Raw genomic sequence first — 23,131 nt, forward strand, 5'->3', positions numbered from 1 at the left:
TGCAGTAGGCACTTCCAACGCGCGCCACAGTTTTAACCCTTGCTGTATGTAACATGATGTAACTGTAATTTAATATTATTATCCTAACTTTTTACCATTTAAAAGAAGCTTCAAATAAACTAATATTTTTAAAAAATTGTTACAGCATGCAAAACTAATGAAAATGCGAGACAAAAATCATGTTTACATTATCGACGCTTTAAAACAATGTTCTTATGTGGTGACATCTTTGAAGCTGTAGACATACCCATGTTTTAAAAATCTAGCAAACATCAAATAAATCATATTTTCCTGAAATTTTCGATATTTATTCATTATTAAATAAACTTATATCATAAAAGTATGTTTCGTTAAATATATAAGAGTAAATACTTCTTTTAGATGTTTTACCCCCCCCCTGTTACAAAAGCTAAGCAAAATGAATAGGTTGATAAAAATTTCAACGTTTTTTTAAAGCTGAAAAGATCAATTAAAAATAGTTATATATATATATATATATATATATATATATATATATAAAATCCCGTTATTTAAAAACAATGATTTTTTTAGAATTCTGTTTTTTTTTTTATTGTAATTCGAATAATTATATCAAGAAAAAGCGTTTATTTTTTATTTTTTTTTAACATATTTATTTTTAATTTTATTTACAACTTTAAGAAAATTATTTAAAAAAAACTTTAAATGATATTGAATTCACATATTCCGTGATATAAAGTTTAAACAAAGATTTTTTTTTATAACAGGTTTCTAAAAAAAAATATATTCATATAATAGAATATATGACTCTTGAGATAATAAAAATTGTAAATCCAAAATCGACCTAAAAAAATTTGTTTTATTTTATTCTTTAAAATGATAGTAATAGTTTTTTCTTTCTGGCACTTTTTTCCAAAAAAGTATGGAGGCCTGTAAGCAACGTTATCTTTAGATGCATAAGTGTCAACAGAATTAGTTTTATTTTGTTAACTCTCGTCTGTAGTTCGTTAAAAAAAAATTTTGGTTTTACAATGTAAATATGAAAATCTGCTAGCAAAATAAACGTTACTTCCATTAACACTTATAGCGCTGATGCCCATTCATAGAAATTGACTCAGAAAATAGTAAACATAAAATGATGACGTTGCTGTTATTGTGTAAAATGCTGACGTTTTACATACGGCTGTGGTGGTGCCTACTGTGCAGCAAACGGATACCATAATACTTAGATCACTGCACCTTATCATAGCAAAATTTTGTACAAAATTTCAACTAGATCGGCTCAGTAGATTCCGAGAAAAGTTTGCGCAAACAGACCAAGAGAAATATGAGGGACATTCCAAAAGTAATGCTTCCTGTTCTTTTATTCCACTGAAATGGATCAGAGGAGATTGCAAATTGCATTGTAATAATGACTGAACTTATGCATTCATGACCTGAAAGTTTCAACTCTGTTGCAGATATTGACTGTGTGTGACTCTGAGAGCAACCCCTGTCATGGACGTGTGTCGGAAACATACTTTATTGAATTCCTGGCAAAAGTGCATTCAGAATGTGGGTGACTATGTAGAAAAATAAATTCTGGCACACAAAATGTCACCTCTTTTAATGATGCCACTTCCGTCTTCATTGCTCTTTATATTTTTGAGTTAAAAAAATAGGTTTTAGTGACTTTTGCTGTGTAGTTGTTCATATTTTGATAAAATTAATTTTTAGAAATATTTGTACTCTTAGTTTTGTTCAATTTTTGCTCATACTATGATATAAATATTTAATGACAAATATTTCATTAAATATATAGTAATGATGATATGATGGATGTTTAAGGAGTCTTACAGACAGGCTTAGATCTAATGACTTCAGAGAAAGATTAAATCTGAACAATGTAGCGAGATGTGTGCGGAACAGAAGACTCCAATAATGTAGCCATGTTGAAAGAATGAACGAGTTTTGGGGTTAGTAGATACATAAAAGTTAAAGTAGCAGGGTTGCCAAGGAAAAGGTGGAAGGAAATAAGAATTTACTTGAAAGATGGATAAATAAAGACCTGGCCAGAAGTAGGTTAGTTTAGAAGTCAATTTTTAAATCCACCCAAAACATGGCAATATGTTTTAAAGAAAAAAAAACTAACAAACATTAAACAGAATATGATGAATAAATTTCCAAAATCTATTTAACATTTTATCAATAAAATATTTTTGAATGGGAGACCAGGGGAAAGGCGTATAAAATGACATTGCATGTTGGTAGGAAATGTATTTGCATCATCCATCTAAACTAGCTATCTAAATCTAGATACGTTTTCAAAGAAAATATGTAGATATAAGGAATCTAAACAAAGGTTTCAACAATTTTGTAATGTAGACTGAAGTCAGAGTAGAATATGGTTTCAGTTATTGGTTTGTCCTTTGAGCCCCCCCCCAAAAAAAAAAACCTGAAAAAAGAAATACAAAGATTTGTGAGTAGGTGCTTTTTTGATTAGTCTCAAATCAGTTTTCGGTTGAACATTAAAGATCTGAAGAATAGAGGGTAATTGAGAATGAATTATTTTAAAAAAATGTGTTTTTTCATATTAAACTGCTATATTCTGTAATCAATTTATGTAGTTTAGAAGATATTTTATAAATTTCTTCTAAACTATAAAAATTGTAATTCATTTTGATATTAAAAAAAAGTTAATCTGATCTAGTTGGTCTTCTTTTTAGATATCTTTAAAGAAAGGTCAATTCTTGTATTTGTTGTGATCGCTCAGAATGTATAGAATTATTGGTTGATACGAGAGAAAAGGACTTTATTGCATCAGGGTTGAGTTGGTGTATAACTTGTGCATTAGAACCTAAAAAGCATGAGTCATTGATGGAAGAAAAGATTTTTTTTCACTTGAAATTCCATTCCTCTGAAACTGATATAATTTTCTTTTTCATTTTCTATACTTTATCATCATCTATATGCATTCAAAATACCAGAATTTAATAAATTTGATGGCATTTTGGTTTATGAAAATAACAGAAGCCATTGATCTTCCTTTTTCTGTCCAGTATTTCAGACAGTAAAAAATTCAAAAGCAAACCAAAATCCCATCCTCATATCTATTTATCTTTCTCTTTCTTTCCCTTATGTATGTATGTATGTATATATATATATATATATATATATATATATATATTAAGGCAGCAAGTCATTTTCAAGATATGTCTGATTAAATACAAAAGAGTTCTTCCTTTTTTTTTTTGATCTCATTGCTGATTATCTCGATTTGTTGAGAATTTCCCTTGGTTTATGCTAGCAAATTGTGAAGTATATAGCCGAGTGATTCTGTGTTCGCCATTTTTTCCTCTATCACTTTTGATCCATGATCATCAGGAGTAGTTATTGTTGAAGAGGCTTTTTTTCAGTTTTTTTTTTATATAATTTTATTTTTTGTTGAATTTTATTTATTTTAACTAAGTTATCTAACGAGGAAAGAAGGATAAGGAAGAGGTGTGGTTAGATTATTTTTTTGTTTATATATTACAATAGAAAAATGCGAGCATGAAAAGTAATATGGTTAAGCTTAAACATGGAAAAGTAAAGGTGTAGTTGTTAAAACTGGAAAAGAAAAGGACAAGATATTCTAGTAAAAAATATAATAAATTTTTAACTTCAAATATTGCAGCATTAAGAATTGATTATCTAATGTTATGAATTGAATTTAAAAAATTCTTAATGCTGCAATATTTTAAGTTATAAATTTATATTTTTTACTAGAAAATCTTGTCCTTTTCTTTTACAGTTTTAACAACTAGACCGTTACTTTTCCATGTTTAAGCTTAACCATATTACTTTTCATACTCGCATGTTTTTTTTATTGTAATCCATGATTTTTTTTCAGGCTTTTAATAAATTCACTTTTTAAAAAAAATTTTTTTTTTTTTTTTTTTTTTTTTTTGCCCCCATAAGCACATGTGTAATAATATACAGCACTCGTCTGCTTCAATACCCCCCCCCCACCAATTATCTCTCTTTTATGCTTTCATTCTCTGTTTCACTTGTTACTTCTCTTTTCGTGACAGCAGTGAATTAGTAGCAACAGTAGTCGCTGAAGCGACGTGGTTACTATGGAAACCAGTCATAAAAAAACATCTCTCACCTCCTTACATTGTTACAGTGTGTATGATTATCTGATCAACTTGTGCTTGCAAAGATTATATATATATATAATCTTGAGTAGAAAAATATATAAAAGTTAATTTTTACACCAGAAAAAATTGGCTCATTAAATTGTTTTGATCAAGTAGAGTAAGTTTATAAAGCCAGTTAAATATAAAAGAATAAAATAACAATAAAAAATTACCCTCTTTCTGTCTGCTATATCTCTTTCTCCTTTTTGAACTACATCTTTAATATTATTACTACCCGTGATGATATTTCCTTTTGTTTTTAATGGACAATATAGATATCCTTTCTTTTTTTTTCATTTTTTTTTGCGTTAGTTGCAAATAGATATCCTTTCTTTTTTTTCATTTTTTTTTTTTTTTTGCGTTAGTTGCAAATTACAAATAAATAGAATTACAATGGAAGGTTTTTTTATTTATTTTTTTAAAAATATAACTCAATACCAAAATTTAGTAATATTTTAATATGTATTTGTGATTAAAATATATAGGAAGAAAGCCTTAAGATAACAAATGTTGATTAATCCAACTTTGATATAAATGTATCATGGTTGACATTATCATTTAGTGCATATATGGAGGACCAACAAATAAGATAGCATCTAAAATCTGTTTTTTGTTGTGTATAGATAGATAACAATAATTTGACTTGGTTAAACAACTTTTTAATGCAGTTCCATGACTATACATTCATCAGAAGTGTTTGGTGTTCTTTGATGATAAAACTATTCGAATATAAAATTTCAAATAAAAATAAAAATGAATTTTCAAAAAGTTTTTAATGTAAAATGTGATTTTTTTTTATACATTTAAAAATAAGATGCATAACATTGTTTTTCTCTATTGATAAAAAATTTCTTGTCAAATAAGTGAATTATTTATCGAACGCCAACCATTAAAATTTATGATGTCATTCATTAAAGAGTGGGTTGAGTACCTTGAGGAAGATCCTTTGAGATCATAAGTAATACAGTAACAAAAGGCTTAAAACAGGTCATGCGTTGTCTGTGAACAATGATCAATATATATATATACACATATATATATATATACTAGCGGGGGTACCCGGCGTTGCCTGAGTGTTTGTTTCCGGGACGGAAAAAATGTTATGGTAGGTAAGTAGGAAGGATCAAACCCGGAGGCATGAGTAAAAGTAGGAAAATAAAGTGTGAAAAAAAAACAAACAAAAAAAAAACATCTGCAACGTTAACAGTTCGGCCACCAAGAAAAGTCCATTCCAGTTGTTTAGGGAAAAAAAAAAAAAAAAAAAAAACGACTATGGTAGGTCGGTGCGAACGTGAAAATATAATGTGAACTGTCCAGCACGCTAACCACTACGCCACAGAACACTGCAGCTTAGTTTAGTGATTTTAAATAACTTCACATGAAAGAACTACGAAGCCAAACCGGTGTTCTCTTCTCAACTGTTCCTTGGGAACGATCCCCAAACGGTGTTAAGTGGTGGCAGGGGGAGGAGGAATTTATTAGAGAGAAAATATTTTACCACTTTCATTGATCTTAACCGATTTTGGCCGTGACTTCTCAGCAGAAAAAGTATAGAAATCTAAGATTATCGAGGAATTTGAGAAATAATAAGCCTATAACACATCTCAGATATTGTTCTGCCGTTCGTGCATATTATATTTGCATGATATATCTTGATTTTTAATCCTATTAATGTCAAAATCAGACGGGGGGAAAAAAATGAGTTCATTTTATTTATATAGAGATATATAAATATATATATATATATATATATATATATATATATATAATGTAATAGTAAGAAGACCTGACATTACTTGGATTGAATAATGATCACTATTATATACTTTTTCACTGATCATATTTATTTATTTTTACTACTGTTGCCATCCTCCTCACTTTTTGCTCTCTAATATAGTCAGAAGAAGCTGAAGTGTTTGGAAAACTCTTTGAATTAGTTTCTTATGCATATTGTTTAAATTTCATTAAAATTGGATATATGTATTTTAAGTTTTAAGGGGATTTTCTCTCCATGGATTATTTAGAGGTGAGAGCACATAGATATTTAGCACATAAAAGGTAACAAAAATTAGGGACTACTTCCATTGTCTTTCCCAGGCGATTTAATACATACGATTTAAATTTCATAAAAATAGGATATTTTAATGTTTTAAATAAATTATGCCCTATACCCTAATAGTCCTCTTAGGGTATAATTAGAGATTCAAGAACACTTCCATTGTATTCCCTGGTAAATTTTACATGAGAATACACTTTTAGATTTATATATATATATATATATATATACTAGCAGAAGTACCCGTCGTTGACTGGGTTCAAAAACAGCCTACAGAAAATGGACTGTGATTGATGAAAGTATGATAGGTTATGAAAAGGAGGGGGTTGTAAAGAGATAGGTTTTGATACTCAAAAATTTTACCCTAAGCAAAATATGATGAAAGAAAAGATAATTTTCGCGAAAATGTATTTTTTTTTTATGTCAACTTTGTTTCCATTCGTAGCCAAGAGTGACCAACAAAATGATGTTTCCTTACAAAGAGAAAATGTTATATATATAATGATATAAATATACAAGAAATAAATGTTACCATAGTCAATAAAAGTTACTTTTATGGTAGAAAAGTTCATTGGTTTGTATTTTTAAGTAGTTTGTAAAAAAATTTTGTTTTTTAATTCACAAACCGGTTTACAAAAAAATGAAAATGGCAGCGACTTTGAAATGGAGAGCCCCGTTTTCAATTTGAAGGAGGGACACCTGAGCATTCTGTGTTAACAATTTAAGAGAGTTCCATCAACGTTAGGAATATTTATAAAAATATTTTAATGTTTTCCGTTATTTTGTGCTTGAGGAATATTCGATTATGGCATGTGTAGTTTATATAAAAATTCATTTAAGTAGTTATCGCCTCAAATTTCATTTTAATTTTGGTTGGCTGAAATTATTTCAAGTAAAGAGCATTAAAAACTATTTCAAAACAAAAAATCATGAACTGAGCTTTTATTGGTAACATTTATTTTTTGTATATTTATTTTTTCAGGTAGTTGTTTGTTGGCTTTTCTGCTAAACACTCTTACTAAATAATATTGACAAAATATCGAAAAACAAAGAAACAAAAACAGTTTTGAAAAATAATAAAACTTTACTTACTTTAGTAAAATAACCTGAAGCAGCAAAATGGGATATTAAAAAAGTAAACACGTAATTACTTTAGTTTTTTAAAGCAAAGAATCGATATGAATAAGAAAATGGCACCCTTTTCAAGCAGAACAGCTTCGTTTTAGTTTTACAGTATTGGTCGGTGTAGTATTGTGCCGTCGGAATCAGGGTTGTACTATTGTAATGGAAAGAACACGCAGAAAGGGTTCTAATCAACTGAATTCCTTCTAGTACACTGACAAAAAAAAAAGCTTAAACAGATATATAAATAAAAAGGTTATGAAAATGTTTTTGAAAGACACGTAATCACGTGAGCAGGATTTTTCCTTCTTTTGACACGATAACAAGTAACTTATTTTTTATTATTTATCTATTTATTTTCGAAAGAGTGCCACGTGCAAGTGGAGAAGGAAAAAAAAGTTATGTAAAATTTGTGTTGAGAATTGTCTAAAGTTCCGACTTTTTTTGCTTTTCACTTTAACAACGTGAATTTGAGGTGAATTTATTCGACACAATATGATTCAACTCCAAAAAAAAAAAAAAAAGCTAACGTGAATTAAGATTAAAGTTAAGGTGTTATTGTGAACTCTCACCTCTTTTAAAAAACCTTGTTAAACTTTGTGACATATTTACGTTCTATGGAGGTCATGCGCTAACGAACGTAAAATAATTTTATTATATCATATTTCTTCAAACTGAAACATAATTATCAAAGTATACTCACGCAAATAGATATGAAAAGTCTTTGTTAAAGTTTGTGCCATATTTTCATGGAGTACAGGCGCGAAGCAGACCCCACAATTTTATAATACCATCCCTATTTAAGTTGAAACATACTTATCAAAATATTATGTACATCTATATAAAAAACCCTTGTAAACGTTTTTTTAATTTTTTATTTCCATAGTTTGGGGGCCAGGTGCGAACGCAGACCCACAATTTTTATGAACCACCGTTCTGCCAGATCAAACATACCCATTCCTGATCCTCGATACATCTATCATTATATGTAATCAGTTTTTTAAAATAGTCAACCATATAGGAGCCTATTCGTAACCAGACACACACACACAAACAGCTTTATATATATACTAGCATGGGTGCCCGGCGTTGCCCGGGTGTTTGGAGGTGTATGCTGAGCAAAAAAAAGGGGGTAATTTTTTAAACTTTGACCCCTATTATGACCCCTGAAAATTTATTGTTTTGGCCTCAAATCAAGTTATTAAGTTAGATCCATGTCCACGGAAGCTATATCTAAAATTTAAAGTGTGTAGACCCAAAATTGTCGGAGAAGTTTGGTAGAGTTCTCAAAGCTCAAATCGTTGAACTTTGACCCCTTAATCGCCAAATTTCTGGCTAAAAACCGATCACATAGATTTTTCCAAATCTCAGTACCCTGTATATCAAATTTCGAGTCTGTAGACTAAAAATTGACAGAGTTATTTCGTAGGGAAATGTACACCCCCCCCACACACACACACTTTCACTTTTATAGATATATAGATTTAAAATTTGAGTCTGACAGAATGACAAAATTATATTGCAAACCGATATATTAAACAAACGAACTTCAAAGAGACAAATGAACACATAAGTAAAAACAATTTGTATTAGAAAACATTTATTATTCCACGTCTTTTTTTTACAGACCTGACGACTGAGGTTCGCTCTTAATAAAAATTGTTTTTTATAGTCTTAATTTTGACTTCCTTTTTCATAAAAAACTAAAAAAAAAATCAAGAAAGAAAAGAAATTTAATTTTATTTTTTCATTAATTTCTTTCTGTGCAAAGCAATTCTTTCAAACTTACTCTGTTTCCAAAATGTTTTTATTTTATTCCCCTCCCCCTTCATTCATTTTCCTCCGCATCCTGGCAAGATTACTGTACACATAGATTCGAAAAAATAGTCAAAAACAAATATATAAATAAATGTTATCAAAGGCAAGATAAGTTACTTTTCTACCTAACTGGATATCTTTTTTGTGTTTTTATTCAATGTAATATATTTATTCAGCTCGAAAAACATACAGTGTTTACCGATGTGTTGGAAAATTCAAGATGGCGTCTCACACCCTCTTTAACACCGTAAGTTTGGGAAAAGGTGTTATAAATAAAAAAACTATACAAAATACTATTAAAAACCCGCCGAATATATGTCAACCTATGTCACGGTAACATATATTGAGCGAGTTTTTAACAGTATTTTAACAGGGCACATCGTAAAAACTGACCCATTAATTTTCCTGAAGTAAAAACTATATCGTTTTTAAACTTTTAAAACTGTACATTATAAAAAGAAAACTGTTCGAGTGATTTTTTTTTTTTTTTTTTTTTTACATGGGTGTCACCACTTATCAAGGCCCAGAGGCCACTCAATGATAAGGGTTAATAGGTATACATTAGTCATTGTGATTTTAGCATTGTAAACAGTGGGAATTTTGTAACTTGGATTACTTGAAAAAGAAAACTGTTCGAATGATTGAAAATGAAAACAAAATAACAATGTAAATATATTGATAAGAAAAAAACAAAAACAAACGAAGTTTCCGTTTCAGGAACCCGAGTTTAATTTTATGTCGTAATCATTCAACTCGTTAGCGGTTTTATTCAGCGATTAGGGATAACCATACGACATATCTAATTACCAAAGCGATTTTTTTTAAATTTTTTTTTTTTTATTAAAACTAAACCTGTTTAGTTTTAATGAACCAATTTTTTTAAAGCCAACACTTTAGTTATTTTGAGAGCGTGCAACTGCACCCGAAAGGTTGATTAGGAAACTCCAAATCCTTTTATGACTCGGAAAAAAAAAAGGGCTTTTTATCGGCTTAAATGATAAACTAATGTTAAATATTAGTATTTGCCATCGATTCTGAAATAAAATGAAATCCTGACATTGTGATCATTTTTGCAGGTGTTATGTGCCAAATATTGAAATAAGAATGTTTAAATTCAATTATTGTAATTTAAGTCTTTAATTTTAAAGTCGATTTTATTTATAAAATATCTTTTTAGAAATCAATCTCAAAAACAATCTGAACAATAAATCTCTTTTGTTATGGCTAAGTTTTTGTCAAGGGTAGAAATTATAATAGACAAGTATTCATCCATGATGACATTTTACCGATTTCCTGGTTTACAGGTATTCTTGCTAAATTTCTTCGAAAGAATTAACATAAACAATACTTCAACTAAATACGTATATTTCATGCAATAATGACTTTTATTTCTTCTGACTTTTCCTAAACTAAACATAAAACATCGGTTAGGGTTAGTTTAACATTCTGTAAAAGTACCTTCCGTTTTTTTTTTGTTTTTTTTTTTGTACTTCTGCAGAGAAGGTAAAAAACCGATAAAAACTGGATATATTTTTCGTGTTTTTATTCAATTTAACATGTTTATTCAGCTCGAAAAGAATACAGTGTTTACCGATGTGTTGGAAAATTCAAGATGGCGTCTCACACATTCTTTAACACCGTAAGTTTGGGAAAAGGTGTTATAAATAAAAAACTATACAAAATACTATTAAAAACCCGCCGAGTATATGTCAACCTATGTCACGGTAACATATATTGAGCGAGTTTTTAACAGTATTTTAACCGGTTTTTTATTTATTACACCTTTTTCCAAACTTACCGTGTTAAAGAGAGAATCGGCCGCCATCTTGAATTTTCCAATACATCGGTAAACACTGTATGCTTTTCGAGCTGAATAAACATGTTAAATTGAATAAAAACACGAAAAATTTGCCTTTGATAACATTTATTTGTTATATATTTGTTTTTTGGCAACTTATTCGAATCTATGTGTACAGTAATACAAACCCAAAATGAATTTAAGACCACGAGTGAAATGAGAAAAAGAAGTCAGCGGGTTTGGTTGCCATAACAACGTGACAGTAGTGAACGTGTGTGTGTGCGTGTGTGCGCGTATTTCGTGTAGTTTAGTTTCGTATAATAGTTTCGTATTTTTTTAATTTGTAAATAACAAGTTATTAAACGATTAAACCTTTCCAAGATGGACAATAAATAAAGCCATAATATTTTATGGTAAAGGTAAGAGCGTAGAAACGATTGTTTTTTAGGAGATGTGATTATTGGATTAACCAATCAGAAATCGTCTGTGGCACACACACATCTCTGTTTTTATAGATATATAGAATATAGATATAGATATAGATAGATAGAAGATAGAAGATAGATTAAATGTTAAATAGATTTTGTAAATAGTACAGTTGAAATGATTAGAATATTTCCAATATGTAATAAGGTCGAGGTAATTAGTTAAAGAGATTTAATATAATGTGATATGCAAATGAGCATAAGTCATTCGATATGGGGGTTGTTTGTAGAATAGTATACAAAGAAATTAGGCAAAGATTCTTATGTCTCTTATAACAGAAACATCCTAAAATGGGTTCTAATGTTTCTCTACCAGGAGAGATCTACCCTCTTACCTCCTTTATATTTCATTGATGGTGGAGAGCTGTACACACAGACAGAAACACACGAACCCTATTACTTTATAAAAATATATATATATATATATATATATATATATATATATATATATTATTTTCAGAATGTGAGAGATTGTATAATAAATTCTCAGCCAAACAACACCGCAGCTCACAAGAGCCATGACAGTCAACGAACCGGTTCGTTGACTGTCATGGCTCTTGTGAGCTGCGGCGTTGTTTGGCTGTGGAATTTATTATATATATATATATATATATATATATATATATATATATATATATATATACACACACCCACATTGACAAATCATTTAAGTTCAGAGGATCTACTTAGTTTTTTTTATAAAGATCTATTATATACAAAAAATATTCGATTCTTTATAAATTCTAAGATTTACTGTCTTATCTGGTGTAGTTTCGTAATTGATGACTGTACAGCAGCTTTTGAGATATTTATATATATATATATATATATATATATATATAATATTACAGAGAGAATGTGTATAAAAGGAGTGTATAGAATTTTTTGTTTACTTTCTGAAGGATGTTTTATGATTTTTGTAGCTGTCTCACAACAATTGATTAATAAGACTTATTCATTGCCTTTTCTTTACCTCTTGTTTGCATAGAACCTGATTTGTGGTACGCAATCGGAGTTAACAATGAGTTTTAGGCTGCCAAAGAGCAAGTATATTTTTATTCTCTATCAGCTTAGATTGAGTAAAATCAGTCGTCAAGATGAATTGTGTTGCTTAGGCTCAATCAGATCCGAAGAGGTCTTTATGATGAATGAAATGCATCTGTTGGAGACAACATGATGAGATGCAGGATTAGACCCTCCCTCCTTCTCTCGGTCGCTGAAATTCCATTTTGTCTTTAAAAGATTTTTTGCAAAGATTTTGATTTATATTTTTAGTCTGGCTCATGATTATATGACTATGGATCCGTATGTGTATGATAGGATCAACATGTAACTCTCGTGCTCTTTGTCTGCGATCAGAATGTTGTAGCTGTTTATTCTTTGAAATGTATGACAAAAATATGCCAACACACATGGCTGAATGTCTGTATATTTTTCTCTTGCTTTCATTTTACTTGAGTCGGAGTTCTCAAAAATCAAGGGACCAGCAGTTGATTTGTATACGAGATATTTGAATATTCCGGTAAAGTTCTCCCTTACGTCTCAAATGTTGAGTAAGTAAGGAAGTTAAGAACATGAATTTTCCTCTTACCAGTTGACCAGTTAACTACGTTATAGCATACCTTTCTAGTGGTCTCTTGACTCTACTGTATTGCAGGACAAGAATACACTTAGTCTGGTGAAGGATCTAGCATAGTGGTGTTACTATAGGCACTATCACTTAAAGAAGGTGCACTATTTCTCATATATGCCACTGTGGGTTAGCCATACTGATAGTATTTGTAGCCCAAAAAAATATCTTTGCGATTTTGAATATTTAGTCAGTTTACTTGTAGGAAAAAGTAACCTTATGCCAGGTTGCCCTGATAAACCCCTGTACAAAGAGACCTTAGACACTTGAAGACAATATCTAGTAGGCATTCAAGTGTATGTGTGTGTGTTATATAGCTATATGCTGATAGCTGCGAGATCTTAAATGGAACACGTACATCAAATCTGTTGCCAAGGCCGCTGGAAAAATGGTGGGATCTTTCTATCGATCCGGTAGATATCTCACTGCTGATGCTATTCTCTATCTATATAAGAGCCAGGTATGTCCAAGGATGGAATACTGTTGCCACATCTGAGCAGGAGCTGCTAGAAAGGACTTGTCCTGCCTTGATAGAGTTCAAAATAGACTTTGTAGCCTCGTAGGAGATGTTCTTTTCTCTTCCTTGCAACCTCTCACAGAAGAGATGTTGCGAGTTTGTCTTTGATGTATCGTTATTTTCATGGAAAGTGTTCGACTGGGCTTCAGTCTATGGTCCCCCCCTCGCCAAACTTTCACAAGAAACACTCATCTAGCTGTAAACACTATCAATAATTCCCCCCACTCTGTATCTGTGCCTAAACCTAAACGTAGATTCCATGAACAAAGCTTCTTTCTTAGAACTGCACGCCTGTGGAATTGTCTTCCGTTTTCCTGCTTTCCGGCTGACTACAATATGGTTGTGTTCAAGTCTAATGTAAACAAGTTCTTGATGAGCCGTTCCATATAAGTTATCAAATTTACCAAATTTTCATTACTAATGATTACTATATTGTCCAATTTCTACTGTACACTCTTTAACCCTTATCCTTGAGTGGCCTCTTGGCCTTGATAATGTGGTGATGCCTATGTAAAAAAAAAAAAAAAAAAGTATTTTTTTTTAATCAGTTTTTACTTGTATACATGCTTTTTTAAAAAGAGCGTAATATCATAATATACATTGTGTTTTGATACTATAGTTTCGCATAATATTCAATCTAATCTCCAAATTACCGATATTATTCTTTGTCCCCTGATGCTAAATATCTCTTTTTAATAAATAGAAAATTAATGCCCAAGGTTTCTATGATCTTCAAGTTTAATTATTCTTGCAATGAGTATCTAAGTTTTTTTATTGAGCAAAAATGAATTGTAATTTGTTCTCCAACTTTTATAATCACATTGGTGTTAACCCATATCAATTTTTATCATAATCTTTTTATCATTTTTCTCTAAGTTTAATCCTCCATTTTGCTATTTGGTGAATTAACTTAAATTAATGATGAGTAAATGCTTTCATAAGTACTCATCACAAATCCATTCTTTTATATGGATTCATTTTAACATGCAAGTGAATATTCCTATTGCAAATAGATGCATGAAAAGTGGGGAAGGGTTTATACATAAGCGACGTTAACCAATTTAATTTGATTTCAATTTTTGTCAACCATTTTGGGTTTTTTTTGTTTGTTTTTTTTTACACAGGCATCACCACATTATCAAGGCCAAGAGGCCACTCGAGGATAAGGGTTAAAGAGTGTACAATAGACATTGGACAATATAGTAATCATTAGTAATAGAAATTCGGTAAATTTTTTTAAGTTATGTAGAACGGCTCATCAAGAACTTATTTACATTAGACTTGAAGACAACCATATTGTAGTCAGCCGGAAAGCAGGAAAACAAAAGACAATTCCACAGGCGCGCAGTTCTAAGAAAGAAGCTTTGTTCATGGAATCTACGTTTAGGTTTAGGCACAGATAAAGAGTGGGGAGAATTATTGATAGTGTTTTCAGCTAGACGAGTGTTTCTTGTGAAAGTTTGGCGAGGGGGGGGGGCATAGACTGAAGCTCGGTCAAACACTTTCCATAAAAATAACGATACATCAGAGACAAACTCGCAACTTCTCTTCTGTGAGATAGAGGTTGCAGGGAAGAGAAAAGGACATCTCCTACAAGACTACGAAGTCTTTTAAACTCTATCAAGGCAGGACAAGTCCTCTCTAGCAGCTCCTGCCCAGATGTGGCAACAGTATTCCATCCTTGGACATACCTGGCTCTTATATAGATAGAGAATTGCATCAGCAGTGAGATATCTACTGGATCGATAGAAAGATCCCACCATTTTTCCAGCAGCCTTGGCAACAGATTTGATATACGTGTTCCATTCAAGATCAGGAGTAACGGTCAAGCCCAGAAGCTTGCCAAAACTTAAGGCCTCCTGAAGACGAGAGCCATTCATTTCAATTGATGCCAGATGTGAATCAGAATGTTGATGTAAAGAGAGAAGCTTGGTTTTAGATGCATTAACTAGCCACTCCTTTCCCCATTGTACCACGTGCTCAAGATCAGAGGAGAGAGAATCGGAGAGAACTTGGTCGTTTACTGTCTTAGATGTGCTACCATAAATGGTAATGTCATCAGCATAAATGTCTACAAATGATGTAAGGATGTGATTTGGAAGATCATTAATGTAGATCAGGAAAAGAGTTGGGCCCAGGATGGACCCCTGAGGGACTCCAGCATTAATACTGTGAGCTTCTGATTTTTGTCCCTCAACTACTACTCTTATGAACCTATCAGAAAGAAATGATTTAATAATTGAGAAGACATTTCCAGCTATACCATAGCTAGAGATCTTGTGAAGTAAACCTTTATGCCATACCCTATCAAAGGCCTTAGATATGTCAAGAGCAATTGCCCTAAAAAGGTTGCCTCCGTCGAGATTTGCTAATCCTATGAGATATAACTGTAAGCACATCTGCTGTAGATCTAGCAGAACGGAAACCATATTGAGTGTCACTAAGAAGGTTATTTTTGTTGAGATGGTTGATTACTTTTGTATTTAACACAGATTCCAGCAACTTACTCATGATGCACAGGAGACTTATTGGCCTGTACTGAGAGGGGGATGAGCGATCAACTGAGTTCTTAAATACAGAGCATACTGGTGAGATTTTCCAGGGTGATGGGAAGCTATTCTCCTTAAGACAACATTTAAATACTTTTGTAAGTATGAGCGCTAGTTCTGGTTGAAGCTTTTTGAGTACTATAATTGCAATACCGTCAGGGCCAGTTGCTTTACTGGAATCAAGGTTTTCGATTATCTTGGCAACATTACATACAGATATATGCATATCACATAGCATATTTTCTGATACAGGAGGAAATATTGGGGGTTGGCAGCCTTGGTCGCAAAGAGTAGAATTAGCTGCAAAGTTCTTGGCAAAGAGTTTGGCTTTGTTTGATGCTGACGAGATTACCTTAGGTCCATTGATGATAGTTGGGATAGAGCACACGCTTCTGTTCAGGATTCTGTTTGCTATTTGCCAAAACGAGTGGGAACCAAGCTGCTGCTCAGTTACTTTCGACTTGACGGATTGAGCATACAATTCTCTTGCATTCTTTATTACTTTCTTACAATGGTTGCTGGCAGTCCTGAAAATGGCTTTAGTTTCTATACATCTATTATGTTGGAAGCAGTGGAAAAAGTGATTTCTGTGCACAATGGCAGCAGCACATTCTGGAGAGAACCATGGCTATCTGTTAGGTTTTTGCTGGAACTTTTTCAAGGGTATGAAAGGGTCTATACCTACAATTAACCATTCCGTTAGTTCTGATATTATAGAGGACACATCCTTTTTAAACATGGAACGCAGAGGTAGATCCGATATAAATGTACGGAAGCTATCCCAGTCAGCCTTAGTGTATCGATATACTGTACAATGGAGAGGTACGTCTGGGGACTTATTACATTTCATTTTTATCTTAATTGATACAACAGAGTGGTCGGAATATCCAAGAGGAGACAGAACATAAACTGAACATAGTTCAGGGCAAGTTGTGAGAAAAAGGTCTAGTAGACTCATATACTGGCCGTCATTGTCGAGCACACGGGTGGGTTCGTGAACAATCTGAGTGAGGTCATAAGCAATGGAGAAATCATGACAGAACCTCCCCTCATCATTAGTCTTGTTTGAGTGGGTCAACGATTCCACATTATGAACATTGAAGACTCCACATACGTGAATGTTAGCTGAAGGATAAGCTGATAAAACTTGGTCAATTTTTTCGGATATGCTTTTAGATAGTAACTCTGCTGTTATGGGGGCGATAGAGAGTAAATATAAAAGCGGTAGTGTGAGCTAGTGCAACCCAGAAGCACATATAGGGTAAGTTAGGATCTTCTCTGGAGATGTCCCTACCACATGGAAAGCCATCTTTAATATAGGCACATATTCCATGCCCATGGGATCTTGGGAGTCAGATTTGGAAGTTAAGTTAGAGTATCCTTTAATTACCAACTTATTTAGGGAAATAGTCTGTCCAATTCCAGTTTCACTTAAAAATAAAAGGTCTGGTTTAGTCTCCTGTAATTGGGCTTCGACCTCTGGAAGGTTAGAACGTAGACCCCTGATGTTGAAGGAGACATGGTAGTAGGGGTCTACGTTGGAAGTTGGAGAACTGGGTTTAATCGTGTATTTTTTCTTGAAACTTGTCATGATGGAATTTTGAAATTTGTGAACTAGGTCGTCAGATTTGCTTAGAGCAGGACAGAGAGAAAAAAAACGAAGAATTTTTTTTTTTTTTTTTTTTTTGTAGAACATAAGGTAAAGCCGTTACAATTACCCACTAATATGGCATCGAGAGGCCCCACCAGAAGCTACTGCATGGTCCAGAATCCATTCACCAAATGGCAATACAGCAGCCCCAGTACTTTGCACCTTCTGATAGGACAGCCTCCTTAGTGGTTAATCCAAGGTTCGGGTCCCTGACTATCAGGCGGATAACGTCAGCCCAGATAAAACGTTTACCTCCAGCACCCTTACTAGTGACATGGCTACAAGGATAGACATAGAAACAGGAAATTTCCGCCATCTCTGCCAACTGTTCGCAAAATACTGCCAACCTAGAAAACAGCTTTTCTTCTCCCTTTGTCAGAAAAATCACTCATTAAAAAATGAGGACTGAGGGACAAATAAGGAGAAGCGAGAGTAACGGGAGCTGCCGATAACGCATCCACAATGCGTTTTCTATTCTCCATTTAAAAAAAAAAAAAAAAAAAATACTATTAAATATTATACTTAATAAAAGTCCAATGGACGTGTTTAAGGGAAAGTATGGTGATAGATTCCCCTCTCATGAACTAAAAATGAATACAATTACCTTATCTATTTTTGCAATCAACTTGGTAGATAAATAAACATTTATGGACGAGAAAAACGCTAGCATTTAATAAAACAGATATACATAAATTAAATACTGAAATAGAATGTAGTTATTAATATTTGAATCTAAAGATAAAAAGTACGATTAATATAGAAGTCACTTATCTCGAAAAAACACTTCCATCTCCAAAATGCAAACTGTAGAAAAGAATTTGTTTTAATAACATCAGTGTTAAAAAGACTTTTTTTTTTTTTTTTTTTTTTTTTTTAATTAACCGTTAAAAGAAAAGCATGATCTTATTCTGAACTTTAACTAGTCACCTTTTAAGAAACTTGCGATATAAAAGAAAAGCGGGGGGGGGGGGTCTCCCGAAAGTTAGTTGGTGACGTTATAAGTAATAAGTAATTGCGAGATAAAATGAAAGCAGGATTAAGGGGTGGGGACTGAAAGGATAATATAATGGATTGAGTCTATGCAATATTTAAGATCAATTTGGTAGATAAACATTTATGGCCGAGAAAAACGCTAGCATTTAATAAAATAGAAATACATAAATTAAATACTGAAATAAAATGTAGTTAGTTGTCATTTTGTTTTCTCAATAGTCATTAATAGACATCAACTAACCTAATTCAAACATTTAGTCTTTATTTTACTTATGTTACATAACCAAGGCTGTAAATTTGAATGGGAAACTTCAAGCAAAACGGACCTGTAAAAGATGTCCTACCCAATAGGAGGTAGTAGCAATATAATGTCGGAGACAATCTTTTGTTTTTGATTATTCCTTTCTGTTTAATAAATTTATAAACTGAATTGATGCTGATTGAACCTGCATTTTTGGCTACAACCGATTTATAATGGTTTATACAGGCCATGCACAACCAAAACTAATACACTCGTATACATTCTTATATAATTTATATATTTTTAGATAGTTTTTCAGTTACAAGCTGGTGTTAAAAATTAAAATAGTGATAGGAAAAGTTATTTTTCATTTGGTTTTATACTGATGAGTCATCATCTAGCAAGGTCAGTGGTTTCTTAAAGATTAGGGTTATGAAATTGTGCATTGGGTGATGAACAATACGATGAGAGGATTGATAATAATGGGTTGAATGGACAGAATGTGATTATTTAAAAGGATGGTTCAGCAGGTATTTGTTGAAAAACAATCATTCTGTAGTCAATGGGAAAGCAGCTGTGTAATATTGGTCTCCACAGATGTGAATTTCTTGAAAAGAAACTCTGTGGAAATTCCATTTAATATTTTTGTTTTATTTTTTATTATGTTACTACTCTTCATGATTGTGATGGTGATGAGAGGATGTACCAGTTTAGAAGATGGAGATGATTTCTGAAAGGGTAGTTGTAATCGCTTCAACATCAAATGCTGCCTCATCTCCCAAATATCAAACTGAACCTGACCTTTTTACCAAAAAGCATTATCCCCCCCCCAAAAAAAAGATATCAGTTTTCTCCAGCTGACCAACTCCCAAGTGAACACTCTATCTCAACTCTAGACAACAGACTTCCTCTTTCAAACAGCTACATCACTAGTTATCATCTTTTCTCATCTAGTGATGGTGGTGGTGGTACTACTACTACTACTACTACTAACCTCGTCATGATGAGAACTTTGCCAAATTACTTGCCAGTAATCTCAGCTGGCAAACCCTATGACCTTTGTATGAAACCTGCTCTCCAACCCTGAAATTCAGTTATGATTTAAGAATGTGTATATGAGCGTTTAATCACAACTCTAATGATTACTAATTAAAAACAAATATTTTAATCTAATAAATACTAGATATGTTAATGTGGAGGTAATGTCATATAAACCTGAGTGAGAAATGAGTCTGACTGGCATTCTAATTACATTAGATTCATTAACCCCCCTCCCCCGCCTTCCTATGGCATACAAGAAAGTTCATTTAACTGATTTCTTAAAGTGGTTACAGCACATCCTCTTTATTCTTTTTATTTCTATATTAATAAGAATGTGTGACTTTCTAGTATGCATGTGTTTCTCACATCTATGTGACTTTTATATCATTATTTTTATTTACCATTGATTATTTTTTTAAATAAAAAATACAGTAGCATAACGTACTGAAAGTAAATTAAAAAAAAAAAAATTAAATCCATCAACATTTCCATTCTTTGAACTATTTTAATATTTTGAGAAAAATAAAAGGAATTATTTTGTGGCATTTTAACAGTTGAAAGGAATTTGGAAGCTTTTAATCTGCTGAATATTTGCAAATAATTTCTGTCTGTAAAATGATTAGCAAATCCCCATGTATTAAAAAATTGAAAGTTTTGAAAGCTATTTTCATCCAATTATTTTAAAGAGATTAAAACATTATCATAACAAAATTATTTATAGTTTTATAACGGGTTGCTCTAATTAAAAGTTTAATTACCAAACAATAACATAATTAAGTTAAACTTTCAAAATCCTATTTAAGAAAAATAATTTGGGGGGGGGGGGGAATAATAAAAGCCAAAGATAAAGAAATACTTCAGGCATCATTCGATCAATACAACTAATTAAGAATAAATTGGACTTTTTGATGCTTTAAACATTATTGCTATCTGCCTGGTGTTTTTTGTTCATTTGTGTGTTTATTTTAAAGGAACAATTAGTTGTCTTTTGTCTTGCTCCAAAATTGAGCAATGTTGATCTTGATCAGTATTTAGATAGGTGACTATTAAGGAATACCATGTGTCATAAATTTGAAAATTTTTAAGTCATTGTTTTAATAGCTTTAGCCAATGTATGAATCTATTTCTCCATTTATGGATGAAATAGTATGGTGCATTAGGACTTGAAAGGCACCTAGTTTCAGAAGAAAGAAAATTTCAAAATGACGCTAATCATTCTACACTTATCCCAACATTATTTTTGATTAGCATGCCACTAGATTTCAGCAGTGTTGCCAGAAGTGTGGTTGGGAATTGTGCAACCCTTGCATTTGTATAAATTCCTAATCATACATGCACCCGTTGTTAGGTATCAAACTATTCTGTTAAAAGTGGAAGGTTTCAAACTAAAAGTTTGCAACAGTTTTATATTTCCATGTTAAGTTACGAGTATTGTTAATGCTTGTTGAGAGGGTTTAAAAATCTAGCATTTAAACATCTTAAAAAAAAAAACAAACAAAAAAAAAAAAAACAAATTCTTTTACTTTTTTGAAACCATGCTCTCCTTCTCAATGACAATTGCCAATCCTAACTCTGGTGTGTGTGCCGTGGTTTTCTTCTCACTCATTTTCTCTTCTCTTTGTTTCTCATTCTGGCTGTGTTGTCATCTCTCACATTGACAACTGCCAAGGGCGAGCACTGGTTCACAACTAAAAAAAAAAAAACAGACTTGAGAGAAACAAGACTAATTCATTTAGTGCACTCCATGTGCGTATATGACTCCATTATGGAAAACGACCCTCCAAACACTAACGTCAACATGTTGGTTATTTCTTGAGGCCTGTTTGTCATCAGTTGACATCAGCTCATCTTGATCTACCATAAGCCATAACCTGCTGTTAACTATTGCAAGCTCAAGATTGTCTGTAAATTGTAGTCAAGTGTTGCAAAACTTGCTCCCGCTCTCAAACTGTTTGTAAACTAAGTTTAAATTGACCTCTATGTTCAATTTTTTTTGTCCCACTCACTGCCATACCTTGATTAACTATCCTGTTTCAGATGGCCTTTGTGCTCCTTGATGAACCACCTCCTCCTGTCTTTTTATTAACCTTACTTCCTATAATTTTGTTCTGCTAATCAACTATTTACTCTTTTTGTTATAATTTTTCTTTTTTTTCATTTTTTAACTCTTGGAGGGGAGAGACATTGATGGCATCACACTTCTATCTTAAATGATGTGAAACAAAACTGTATCATGGTTCCAATGAAGTTTTCCGAGTTGGGACTCTCACTCGTGTTTGAGGTTTGAAATAGTGGAGAGAAATGATACTTTATAGATAAGTAAAATGAGGGCAGATGAGTCGGCAATATAAAAATAAAGACAATCTAATTTTTATGCTACTCTCTGAGTTTGACTTAATGCTATTTGACTATGCCAATCCTCTTCTTACTAATTCTATGGACTGATTCCTTTGTTTTTTTTTATCTTCCAGGTGTCGTTCAAGTGTGGAGTTCTCTATCCGAGCTGCCTGGCTCTTGGGAGCATATTCTGCTGATGTATTGAAACCCACTTGGAAAAACTCACAAGGAGTTAAGCTGAAGCACATGATTCTTAATGAAGAACTCCGGTTTGTATTTTTGTTCGTATGATTCAAAGACCATTCTTGAATTTAAAGGTTCTACAAAATAAATAAATAAAAAAAAACCCTTGACTTTTGCAAAAATTGTTAGCTTGAACTCAAGAGACAATAAGAATTATTTTCTTTATTTACCTACTAGCAGTTCAGCCCGGCTTTGCTCGGGCCCTATGTATTGTTCATAACTTGCCCTACGTGTGAATACATATCATGTAAGATTTCAAATGTTTAGACCAAAATTTGTCTGAGTAATTTCATAGAGACCGCAGAGGTCAATTTTTAAAAAACTTTGACTCCAATTTTGACCCCATGACATTTATTTTGGTCTTAAATCAAAATAGAAAGTTTTACCCATGCCCAAGTTACCTACATCTAAAATTTCAAGTCTTTAGACCCAAAATTAAAATGGAGGAATTTTATAGAATCTGCAAAGGTCAACTCTTTCAACTTTGACCTTTTGACAGCCAAATTTTTGT

General features: G+C 32.1%; 1 protein-coding gene across 4 annotated transcripts in view; it reads left to right on the plus strand.

Moving 5' to 3' along the window:
- Positions 1–23,131, plus strand: part of LOC145279784 (phosphatidylinositol 4-kinase beta-like) — a 285,155-nt gene that overhangs the window by 202,250 nt on the left and 59,774 nt on the right. For all 4 annotated transcript variants that reach the window (XM_080131111.1, XM_080131109.1, XM_080131112.1 and 1 more), the window contains exon 4: positions 22,512–22,646. In XM_080131111.1, the coding sequence (XP_079987237.1) occupies positions 22,512–22,646 (135 nt within the window). The remainder of the gene's footprint in view (positions 1–22,511; positions 22,647–23,131) is intronic.

This window comes from Euprymna scolopes, chromosome 7 (genome assembly GCF_053919585.1).
Source record: "Euprymna scolopes isolate OS-2025 chromosome 7, ASM5391958v1, whole genome shotgun sequence".
Taxonomy (NCBI): Eukaryota; Metazoa; Mollusca; class Cephalopoda; order Sepiida; family Sepiolidae; genus Euprymna; species Euprymna scolopes.